The 12,472-nt window shown below is 39.3% G+C and overlaps 1 protein-coding gene across 1 annotated transcript; it reads left to right on the plus strand.

Annotated features, from left to right (window-relative positions):
* The first annotated feature begins 6,391 nt into the window (after positions 1-6,391).
* On the plus strand, positions 6,392-12,181 carry LOC308673588 (nicotinamide riboside kinase 2-like). The gene is made up of 8 exons (XM_081337379.1): positions 6,392-6,626; positions 7,788-7,878; positions 8,906-8,951; positions 9,146-9,320; positions 10,196-10,267; positions 10,383-10,489; positions 11,001-11,092; positions 12,006-12,181. Exons 1-8 carry the CDS (start codon positions 6,601-6,603, stop codon positions 12,009-12,011), a joined length of 615 nt encoding a protein of 204 aa, XP_081193505.1. The 5' UTR covers positions 6,392-6,600; the 3' UTR covers positions 12,012-12,181.
* The last annotated feature ends 291 nt before the right edge of the window (positions 12,182-12,472 follow it).

Raw genomic sequence — 12,472 nt, forward strand, 5'->3', positions numbered from 1 at the left:
CCGCGGGGGCGAGCGCTTCTCCCGGGCCAAACGCCCCGCACCGGTTCCCGGGGGCTTCCTGCCCACCCCGAGCGACGGTCCTGAGCACCAGCAGAAAGCCAAGCAAGCAATCAATGAGTCAAGCCAATCAATCAATCAATCAATCAATCAATCAATCAATCAATCAATCAAATCTCTTGTAGGGCAGGAAACCTGCTAAGGATCCACCGCCAGGTTAATGGTACCTTAGGTCAGATCTGGGGGGGGGGTGATCCTAAAGGGATGCTACACTGCAGGCAGTCCTCAATTTACAACCATAATGGAGCCCAACATTTATGTTGCTAAGCGAGACATTTGTTAAGTGAGTTTCGCCCCGTTATACGACTTGTCTTGCCACATTGGTTAAGGGAATCACTGCAGTAACACGGTTATTACGCGAGTCTGGCTTCTTCGTGGACTTTGCTTGTCCTAAAGTCACAAAAGTGTCCTGGGACACTTGTGAGCATCATAAATGTGAACCGGTTGTCAAGCATCCGAATGTAAATCACGTGACCACGGGGATGCTGCAACGGTCATAAGTGTGAAAAAATGGTCAGAAGTCCCTTTTTTCCAGTGCCGTTGTAACTTTGAACGGTCACTAAATGAACTCTTGTAAGTTGAGGACTGCCTGTACAATGCTGTCTCAGAACCACTTGAGCAAGATCTTCGCTTAAGCTCCCCAAAATTGTTACTAGACATTCCCGGTCTAAGATAACAGTATTAATTCTCCCTACAGATGTGCTTTCATTGGCCTTTCCCCAAGCAAAGCCGGACTGTGGCTGCAATTAAAATCTCTGCCCTCTGAACCATGAAGAGCTGGCTTGGCTGCCCACTGTTTTAGGGAGGTTGTTGAATTCACTGCCTGCTCTTACGGGCAATGACAACAGCTCTCCTTTTCTGCAAGACCTGACTCACTGCCCAAAAAAGCCCCGGCTGCTACAAGGGAGGAGCCTCACGCCGATTTATTTTTGGTAGGAGAGAAATTGTCAGCTGTAGGAAGTGAGCACATGACTAGCCTGCTCCCGAAAGGTGGACTAAATTATGACATTTAAGGCAGCCATTCAGAGATGTTAGATAACATTCAGACACAAGTGGAATCAGTGGAACTTGTGATAGCTGGAAAGCACTATAACAAGTGCAGGTCAAATGATCAAGCCACAACAGAGCAACTCTTGAACTGCTTAAATAGCATGTGCTTAATTTCTTTTTTTGGGCAATGTTTCTAGGAAAGTTACCCCTTTGGGCATATTCTAATAAAACCTAATTGGCTCTCGCCTTGTAGTATTCGCCATGCTATCGTGTTGTCCTATTTTCTCCCCTAAGAAGAGCACTCTGCCAATTTCAGGCTTGTTATGCAATTCAGTCGATAACATTGAATCCTTTATAAGAAACAATATTGAGATAGTTGGCAAATAACACACTTGCATTGCGCCTCATTTTAAAGCAACCTTAAAATTCAAGGCAAAACTGGGTTTTCAAAAGTGTTTAATTCATCTCCAGTACCTGATCTATATTATTTAATTCCATATGTATTACACGGACTGCTACAGCACCTTCCAGTCTGTAATGCAAACCTTAAGACTTTTGCACTCAATAGTTTGACATATTAATAGTCAAGAACAAGGACGAACATCATAAAACTGTCAAATACTTGATCTGTTTTCACAAGAGTATAGAAGCCTTCTGCAGAAGACATGCTATCCTGAATAATATTCACACAAACACACAAACATTTTAGTAAGAGCGAGTTACTTAAAACTGTAGGCAGGTCACTTGTTAAAAATGCCTATTTTAAAATTTGAAGCACTTGTTTGGTTTTCACAGTAAAATTAATGACAACCAACTATTTAAAGCAAATTTATTTTCCAATAATAGAAGGTCCATTAAATCTAGGAGTTCAGCCCTCCGTTTCACCTCATGCAGCTGAAATGGACTTGAGATAGATTATATACACATTTGGGTGCATCAGTAGAATGCTTCAGTTCTGTTCTACAAATACCTTTTGTTTCGCGAACTAAAATTTGATCACTTTTTAAATTATAGTTCAGATACTAGACTGCAGTTTCAGGCAAGAATTAATAGCACAAGAAAACTGACTGAATTTGACTCAGGCAAATGTGTCTGGATTCATTTGGGTCAAAACTCAGTAAATTCAGAGTGTGCACCCATCTTCCAATGGTAGAAAATACAGCTAAGCAACACTGTGTATAACAAGTCTTGAATTTTAGAACAGAAGCCACCACTGTTAAAAGACTTTCATCACACACCTTACATATTCTGCAGTTCCCAGTAGTAGCAAGAATCCTATCTCACAGTCCTACTTCAAAAGCTCATCAATAATAAAGTATTGTCAATTTTTACATTATTATTCTTTACCCAATCCTTTTATCTGACAACACATTCACAAAGCTTTTTAGCATCTAGCATGGCTGTGATGCAAAACCTCTTTCAAATATTTAGTTTTTGTCACAACAAAGTAGACCTTAAGGCATAGTATGGGCTCCCACTCATAGCCGAAGAAATATATTAGCCAAACAAAACAAACCTTTTATTCTCATTTTGTTGAGTCAGCAAAGGGCTATTTAATCTGAAATTCAAAATAAGCTCTAAAGTACTTAAATGTCTTCTCAAGCATTTTTTTTTTAGAAAAATTACACCAGGTTAAATAATCTATGCCCACGGTCAGACTGAAGATCATTTTCCCAAGACAGAATTCTCTGTGTTAGTTTTAGAACTGAATAGAGTATTATTTCTTCATCATCCTCACAGAATTTAAAACCCCAAGATTTATAGATGGGAAAGAGCCATTAATTAAACCTGTAGCTAAATATAGTACTTTAAATACTATATTTAGCACAGATTTCAAACATGTTGCTAACCATTAACACAGCTTTATAGTTTTGTAATTGGATCCCCAATATGTACAGACTGTCACAGAATAATGAGGTTATTTTAGCAGTTAACCAGTATGCAAATAATTAATAAACTTAAATATACAATTTTCTATCTGAGGAAATTGGTTAATTACTTGGACACCTAATATGAACACCTTCTAAATCTGCGTACTCATAGAATTGTTGCTGTAGCCTCCTTTGGAATTCATTCGTTCTTGAATATGCCCAACCTGCAAAAAGCATAAGATTATAAAAGGCTAATTAGTGCTACTAACATTATATAGTATATTTTGCACTTTAAAAATATTTCAGAATGTTTTTGTAATTAGTAATGGGTCCCCCTTACCCCCAATATCGGTCACTTATTCTACTCTCATATATTCAGTATTTTTAATGTAGTTCCAAACTACTTTTGGATATACATATTATGCTGAAGCTGCAATAAAGTAACTTACATTTCATAGGTTTACTATATCTCGATAGTCATATCTAAACATTGATAAAGAAACCAAATGTAACACTTTGTTGCTTCTCTCCCCGACATACTTACTGATGGGCGGTTACCGGCCATCTCTTCTGCTCCAAAATGAGTGATATGAACAAAGTTCTTTGGTTCTCCTATCATTCTTCTGTCGAGTCTCTTCTTAAAGAGAACAGAGAAACAAATATTTTAGGTTCCTCATAACAATTACCATAAAAACCAGTGATATCTGAGTAGGGAGGGAAAATATACCAAATCTTTGATTTTTATAATAGAATTTTATTTCAGATTTCCTATTCAATAGTTTGTTTTTTCTCTATATCCAAGTTTTGTATTACAAAGTCTGCCATAAAATAGGTCTTGAATTTAATATTGATATAAAATGGCTGGAACTTAACTGGTCAGTCTTCTAGCTGTTTTAATATATTTAAAAATTAAATTGCATTTTTTAAAACCTGTGTTCTATATGATGGTTTGAGTATGCCGCCTAGGATTGCTCTCTGAAATACAGCATATGCATTTTTAAATAAAGCAACTCACTGTTTGAGGCTGATCTCCAATGCAACAGCTAAAACAAACCAGGAACTCTGTCATTATGGCACACGGTAATAGCTTCTAGAATTAAAAATTAAAGCAATTGCCATAGTTACAAACATGCTATTGATATTTTTTGCAATAAGTTATTTTAATAGACGTTAGAATGGTTGAACCTTGTTGTTTCTTATCCCACTGACCTATACAAAAAACCCATCATACTTGATTTTGCCTATGTCCTTTAATTTTTTTCCTACCTGTGTGCCTGAACAAATGAAAGAAAAATACAGCTACAACAGCTGCAGTATTCACATGCCACATGTAAAAAAACCTATAAATATCAGTATCAACTATATATAGCTGTATGAAAGTAGGAGAAAAGACATTAGATACAACTAGCTTTCTGAGGACACAAAGCAAAACTTGAATATTTTTAAATGTCATTATTGTAGTCTTAATCGCCATATACCAGCTACTAAATTTAGCAAAAATAGGTCACTTCTACAGATTCTTACCAAAGCTAGTGACTATACTAGTTCATGCAATATATAGTTTGTGGCTTTGACTACTCATAAAACCAACCTTTGTAGATAAACAATGAATTATGGTTAAGCAGATGAAGTAGCTTTATAACTTATTCAAATACAATAAAGCAAACTATACCTCAGAGTACTATAAAGGTGCTCATGTTTCATAGTAACTTAGAATATTCTATTAAATAAACTATTCTTTGCATAGTTATTCAAAACAGATATAAATTCTCTTATCCTGACATCTCATTGTATAACAATCTTGGATAAAGGTTCAAACCTGATTCTAGTATCTAATTATTTCAAAACAAGAATACAAGTCTTTTCAACCAAATTATACTAAGCCACAGTTGTAACAGTTAAACATAACATAAAAACATAACTTTTTTCAGAAGCTGATTCTGTACTACCGGTATTAACCCCAAAGACACATCTACATTTTATATCCACAGCCTATTACTAACTCTATTTTATATAATACAATAACATGTATTAGAACACACACAATGGGAGATTAAGAACTCACAACCACAATACTTCTGTAAACTTTAACTTTCTTAAAACAAAGACTACTAAGCAATCTCTGCTCTTATACAAGCCCCAAATTATCCAATTACCACTCTTACATCTTCCTTTTAACACAACTGCTCTCTGGGTGGAGCCATTTTCACAGCTGATTATTTTCCCTTCAAGACTCATTCCTAACCTTGAATTTGGATATCATCTTTTGGTTCATGTTTATTCAAAATCACATTTGTAATTTACAAATAAATACAGTTTAACAAGTATTATATAGTTCTAAAGAAGACACAGAACAAATCTAGAAGTGAATCTGACTTGATAAACTTTTGTGTGCTTATTTTTGCACACCAACCTTTGGCCTGGTTCATGGATAGATACTAAACTGCTTAAGTAACACCAGACTGTCCACAGGAAGCACAAGAAACAATGCTGAAGCCAGTATTTTGGACACATAATGCAAACACAAGACTAATTGGAGAAGATGCTGATGCTTGTAAAAATCAAACATTAAGACACGTAAAACCACAATGAAGATTCAGGAACTCAAAAGAAGCAATTACAGATAATCCTGGCCAAATTATGTCATTATTTCCCAAAGACCTACTGAACACCTGAATCCACTAGATGGCAGCAAAGCATTAAAAATTCCTGTATCTTTGCTGCCACCTAGTGGCTGCTCAAAGTACAGCAGCCCAGATCTAGCATTCCTACATTAGGCCAAAATTTGTTTCTTCGTATGAAATATCTGCTACGGCAGTTAGCTGTTTTATATGTAATCAATTGTGGAAATGGGGCCAGCAATATCATGTTCTATGGATGAGCTTGATACACGAACCTAGCCGTTTTTCCCCTCAAAGAAATATGTAATCACGTTTTCCAAAGGGGCGATATCTAATTTATTTATTTTAATTCCATTTATATCCCGCCCATCTCCAAAGACTCAGGGCGGCTTACAAGCTTAGCAGTAGCCTTCATTCTATGTATATGCCTGCTTATTAGGGCTTTCACACACACCCCCAAGCGGCATTATTACAAAGTCAGCTTAATTGCCCCCAACAATCTGGGTCCTCAGGGTTGGGTTTTTGTATACTTTTTGTGGAAAATTCCCTCAAAATTCGTATTTAAAAAAGGAGCAGGCAACGCCACCCAGCTCCCACCCGCCTCAGAATGCAACTGTTGAGGCGCGGAATCGCCACACGCCGAGAGGCCGGGCCAACAACTAAAGCGACCAATCGGAGAGAGCCTGCCCTCGTTTCCAGTCCTTTATTGGATGCCAAGGCTTGGGTGGGGGGAGAAGGGAGGCGCGGAAGGAAAGAAAAAAAAAACCCGGCGCTTTGAAGCCGTCGATTGGCGGCACCCTTCGCCAATGAGCGCGCTCGAGGGCGGGCGATGGGTGTGTGTGGGGAGGAAAGAGCCGCGCGGCGTTTGCGGCGCCTTCTTTCGTCTCAGGGCTCGGCGGGAGCGCGGTCGGCTTCCCTCCGTTGTCGCCCTTGTCTCCGCCGCGATGGCTCCCCTCGGCAGTTGACGCTCGTGGCTCTTTCTTTCCCTCCCGTTTTTTTTTCCTCCTCCTCCTCCTCTTCCATTTCCGGGCTCTCCGTGAGGCCAGCGCGCTCGCGGCACCATGAAAGTCATCATCGGCATCGGCGGGTGAGAGGAAGGACGAAGAGAGGGAGGGAGGGAGGGGGAGGGGGGGCTTGGGCGCGGGGTGCTCCGGCGCCTGCGCAGTGGGGAAGGTGGTGGTCCTCGGTCCTGCACGTGCCAGGCCCCCATTCTGCGCTGCAGCTGTTGCCGCAGCTGCTGCTTTTCCGGGCAGGTGCCGTCATATTCCTGGGTGCCTTGGGTGGTCCTCTCCCGCCGCATCATCTATCTATCTATCTATCTATCTATCTATCTATCTATCTATCTATCTATCTATCTATCTATCTATCTTTATTTATTTATTTATTGAGACTTGTATGTCGTCTATATTGGTGGGCGCTCCATCACTGGAGGTTTTTAGGAAGAGGCTGGACAGTCCCTTGTCTGAGATGGTTATAGGTTCTCCTGCTTGAGCAGGGGGCTGGACTAGAAGACCTCCGAGGTCCCTTCCAGCTCTATTCTATTCTAACTCTCAAGAGGGTGGGGTTTTTTTTCCCCACTTCCCCCTTTTCCAGGGATGATCTTATGACTTAACGCAGTCGATGGGCAGAGGGTGCGGCCGCATCCTGTTTAATTTTGAGACTTTTGAGCGGCTGGTGGGTTGGCTTTTCTTTTTTTTTTTGGAAGAAAGCGAGGTGCGCAGCCACAATTATCCTTTCGTTTATTTCGATTTTCCTCCCCGGGTCTCAAAAGTGCCTTTTTTTTTCAAGAGGCAACTGGACTTCCTTCGTTTTTTTTCTTTTCTTTGAAGACGTTTCGCTTCTCATCCGAGAAGCTTCTTCAGATCCGACTGGATGGTGGGGCTGAAGAAGCTTCTTGGATGAGAAAGCAAAACGTCTTCAAAGGAAAAAAAAAACGGAAAGTCCAGTGTGGCCTGTTGAAAAAGCAACTTTGAGACAAACCGTGACCTGGATGACTGAGAATCCCCATAGACATTTTCCTGCCCGAGAAAAAGCATTGGAGAGGTGGTATGAGAGCCAGTGTGGGTGTGAATTAGGAATGGGGGAAAGTCGTTTCTGGTCTGCCTTCAGTCCTGGAAGCTGGATGGTCGAGTCCCTCTCACTTCCATCCATCTTCAAAATTCTCTACCCTGACAGGAGTTTCTGTTATCTGCAGAGGTTTTGATTCGCTGCATTTGTTGATACCCATTGTGTGAAATTCCCGTTATAGGATCACTAATGGCGGGAAGACCACTTTGACTAACAAACTCAGACAGTCGCTGCCCAACTGCAGTGTGGTCCATCAAGATGACTTCTTTAAGGTGGGTTGGGAAAATTTGCTTTTGCTTTTCCTCCCGATTGGTTTTGCTTTTGCTTTGTCAGGCATCCAAAAGCCGTTATGTAATTTCCTCTCCCTGGCTAGAATATTCTAGTGGATAAAGGGTACCTTTGGAAGTATGTTAACACGTGAGCTTATACTTTGTGATGGTGTCAATACAACTGGGAACTGCTATGACATTTGCAACAAGACAGCTGAGGAATGGAATCACATGGGCAGAATTGTTCCTGCACCTTTTGGAGTGTCTACTGAATAAATAGATACAGAAGCAGTACATTCAGTTTTAACAGCAGGAGACTTAAGGATTCTGATTGCTTGCTCCTTTCAAGTGCATACTGGTTTGCTTACACTTAACTTAGAAGAAAAGACAGCAGAAAAAATGGCAGATGGCACATTAAGAAACCCCTTTATTTTGCTCACTTTGTACTAAACCCTCTTTGGATGTTGGGATGCTTTTTTAAGTGCATAGCAAGCTATACAGTAATTTGCCTCTAAATGAACATCTTCAGCCTAGGTTTTTGTCCATCCTTGCAGATTGTTTCAATCTTTTCATACTTTTCTCCAATCCTTTCCCATCATATCAAGTACACTGAATTCCATGTGTTTGCAGACTTTTGTTTTCCCATGGAGTTTAATGTTTTAAGTCTTAAAGCATTGGTGTTCCCTTTAATGTGTTTATCTTGTCGTATATTGGTTTACTTCTGGAGGGTTGGGATATAAAAGGTTTTTCTGTAGTTACTGGATAAGATCCTAATATACAGTTGGCATGACTACTGTTTTGAAAGTAGGATAGGTACCTATTTGTTAGTGATGAGATAAAGGACAAACTCATTTGTCGTTGCCTTGTGACCCTATATTATGTAAAGTTATTGAAACTCTAGCTACTGTCTCTTAATGTGAGCTTTGAATTACCACAGAGTCAGTTTGAACATGGTTTTATCTTGCAATTCTTAAAATTAGCCTTAGGAAATCTGTGACGAGCTCTACAGACAGTTTTTATTCTGTTTCAGCCCCAAGATGAAATACAGGTTGAAGACGGATTTAAACAGTACGATGGTAAGTCCTATTCATATCGATGCAGTAACTCATTATTTAAAAAAAAACCTTTAGTTGTATCACAGAACTACTTAATGAACAGAAGAAAGAATAAGAATGCAAGCTTGATCACCAACTGAGATCGGGGCATTTTATATCTCGTTATACTGTTTGTCTCTCCCTTCGGAGCTAACATTTCTGTTCTTTTGCCTTAGTTATTAGTGCTTTGGATATGGATGCAATGATGAATACCATCAGTGCCTGGAAGAAAAATCCAATTAAGTTTGAGCGATCTCATGGCATTAACACACTTGATACCAGAATCATAGAGGAAAATGATGACACCATTCATATTCTTATTGTGGAAGGATTTTTGCTTTATACTTACAGGTAACTGTAGTCAAGGCAATGCCTTCTGATAGAACATTCTATGGCTTCTGGTATTTTGGTCGCTTTTGGCTGGCGCATAAAAGTTTCAAATATCCTGAGAACTGTCCCAGCTTTCTATATCTAATCAAGTACCTGCTGACACTTGTTTATTCTTAGCAAGCCTTTGACAGATAATGCAACAGGCGTTGTGCGAACCGTTTTGATTGTACACGAGAGCAGGTGGCGATTAGATAAATTTCACTTGTTCCAGTGCTCTCAGATTATATATAGAAAAAAAGCATGAAGGAGGAGCGCTTTCTTGAGGGATTCTTTGGTTGCGTTTAACCCATAGCTGATAAGCTATTTTATTACAGGGCATAAACCAGGAAGAAGAGGTTAAGGTAGGTAGGACATCCCTGGAAGCTTACTGAATAAAGAAGTCAGAAAAAACAAAAAAGCAAATGATGTACCTCTGAAGTAATATAAGTGCAGCCTAAAATATTCCAAAATTCTTTGGAGAGTTAGAAAGGCTAGTGTTTCTCAAACTGGGCAACTTTAGGATGTGCGGACTTCAATTCCCAGAATTCCCCAACCAGAATGTGAAAACAACTAATCACGATTTCACATGGTGTGTAGGTGCAGCTGTGATCTTCAGAACTGGACACTGACTTAAAATGTTTTTTTTTAGAAAAAGCATTCAGTGTTTTGTAAGAAAATTAGATATTTAAATAGTTTGAGCTGCACTTAAGTCAATGGGGAGGGCTTCATTTTCTGGTGGTGAGCTTCCCAGAAGCTTTCAGATACTGTTAAAAATAGAATGGTGCACAAGATGGGACTTTGCCCACTCTTGTGTTTCTGTTACGTAACAAAAGCTGAGAAATTTTCCTTCTTTTCAGACCCCTGATCGATATCTTTGACGTCCGGTATTTTCTTTCTATTCCTTATGAAGAATGCAAGAGGAGGAGAAGGTAAGTCCATGATGTGAGAAGCTAAGGTTTACAGGTGGATATGTAGGAGGACTGGATGGCTTTAAAAGATCTACATAACAACCCAAATGCAAATGGATTTTTTTTGTTTCTCTAGTTCAAGGAATTACACCGTCCCAGATCCACCTGGATTATTCGATGGTCACGTCTGGCCCATGTACATCAAACATAAGAAGGTGATGGAAAGCGTTAACGTTGACGTTGGTAAGTTCAACTGGATTTTGGAAGCCCCTTTTGAATTTGAATTTCTTGTGTCACTAAGTTGGATAATTGTGTTTCAAAATGCAGGTCTTTCAATAACATTCCCAGGGTTGTTTGCAAATATGTTACTGTTACAAAAAAATAATAATTTTACTTAGATGTTACTGTTACAAAAAAATAATAATTTTAGTTAGACTGCAACAATTTATAGTTAGTTCTGATTATCATTTACCTTTTAGCTCTACCTATGGACTGAAAATGAAAGGGAGAGGGATTGCTTGGGTCAGGAAGTCAGAATAGTTTTGCTTAGTTGTCTGGATTGTAATAGCCATGTTTTTTTTTTTTTTTAAAAAAAGATAGTTTGAATAAGCCATCATTTACTAAATTTGTAAGTGAAAAAGCTGAAATATCTTATTTCTAGTTTCTAATTCTTATTTCTAATTATTACCTAATGAAAAATAATACTGAGCCCAGCAAAATTGTTATTTTCAAATGGTGCCGCTTTATATTCCAGTTCATTTGGATGGGACAAAATCCAGGGAGGAACTTTTTGACATCGTTTACCATCACATCCAGAACAATTTAGAAGAACTAACTCAGATGGAGGTATGTATTTTACTTAAAAGATTGGGAGCAAATCACGTGCAGATTATTATGTGCAAAGAAATCCTAGCAACTTTTTTGTTTTTTTAGCACCGATTCCTGAATTGTTCTGGACATAGTTCAAAAAAGTGGTTGTTCCAAACAGTGGTATGGAATTTGGCAAAAATCGAAGACGTTAGGGATTGAGGAAGATAGGGAAGGTGCTAAGGATTGGGGGACAGAATAAGTTGCACTTGCTGCCTACTGATGAAACTGTATAGCTCATTAAGTATACAATGAGCTAACTGGCATTTTCGGTGGTTGCATCCTAGAGGAGGCACAGAAAGGATGGCCTGGGAAGCTGGTGGAATGTGCCATACTGGGACGTGGGTGGTAGGTCAGGAAACTTTAGTTTATGGGGTATGTTGTGCTTGCAAACTGGCTGAGGGGAGAATTGGACAGAGGGTGACAGCAGCCTTTCCCTGCTCATTCTATAAAATCACTTTAGGAAAAAATCACTTTAGGATCCCTCTGCTTTTGTTTCATTGGAAACCTGGAGCCACTAAAAATATTCTGGGTTTTTGTTTTATCAAACTGTAGCTAATTTGAGATGGTTCTACAGAACTTCCACAGTACAGCGGCTTATTCGGATTTTGAAAATAGATTTTCTGGTTTGTACTTCACACCTTTTAAAAAGGCATTATAGAGTTGTTACGTTAAAGGTAACCCTCGTTTACCAACCGGTTGTTCAGGGGCCATTAGAAGTTACACTTCTGATAAAATCATTTTCTCTTTACCGTGAATTCCTAAACTGCTGGAACACACTGCTGTTGATTTCAGTGGAACTTTTGGTTCTGTGAGACTAGGAGGAGAAGCTTTGCTGTATTTACAAAGATGTGCAACAGCCATTCCCCATACTTTTTTTTTCCTTCTACAGCATTAAACAAATAGCTGGGACACTCCCGAGAAGATATTTTCTTCGGTAACTGTGTTTTAATGTGTGTGTGTGTGCGTGCGTGTGCTGACGGTACAGTTGATTTTGTATAAATCCTGATTGTAAGGGTCTAAAATCTGGCCTTGATTAAAACACGTCTCTTACTTTTTTTAACTGTCTCTTTGTGGAATTGTGCTTTTTGCTTAATGCAGTCTTCAGAAAGCTGCTTTTTATCAGGACAGGCATCTTTTTATTCACCTGGATAGGTCCCTTTGACAGGTGCCAAGTCAGGAAAAGAGGGTTTTTTGAGGTCTCCAGCTACCTGACTTTTTCACAGCTATTCTGTTGGATACCGAAGCTGCCCCTTCCCTTTGCAAAGTTCTTAACCGTCCACTGACCTAGGACGCTTCACCAACCACTGAGAAACAGTGCTATAATTGAGCAAAGACATGGTAGCTGAAACAGGAAAC

The sequence above is a fragment of the Vipera berus genome (assembly GCF_964194415.1).
Source record: "Vipera berus genome assembly, chromosome: 12".
NCBI classification, from domain to species: Eukaryota; Metazoa; Chordata; class Lepidosauria; order Squamata; family Viperidae; genus Vipera; species Vipera berus.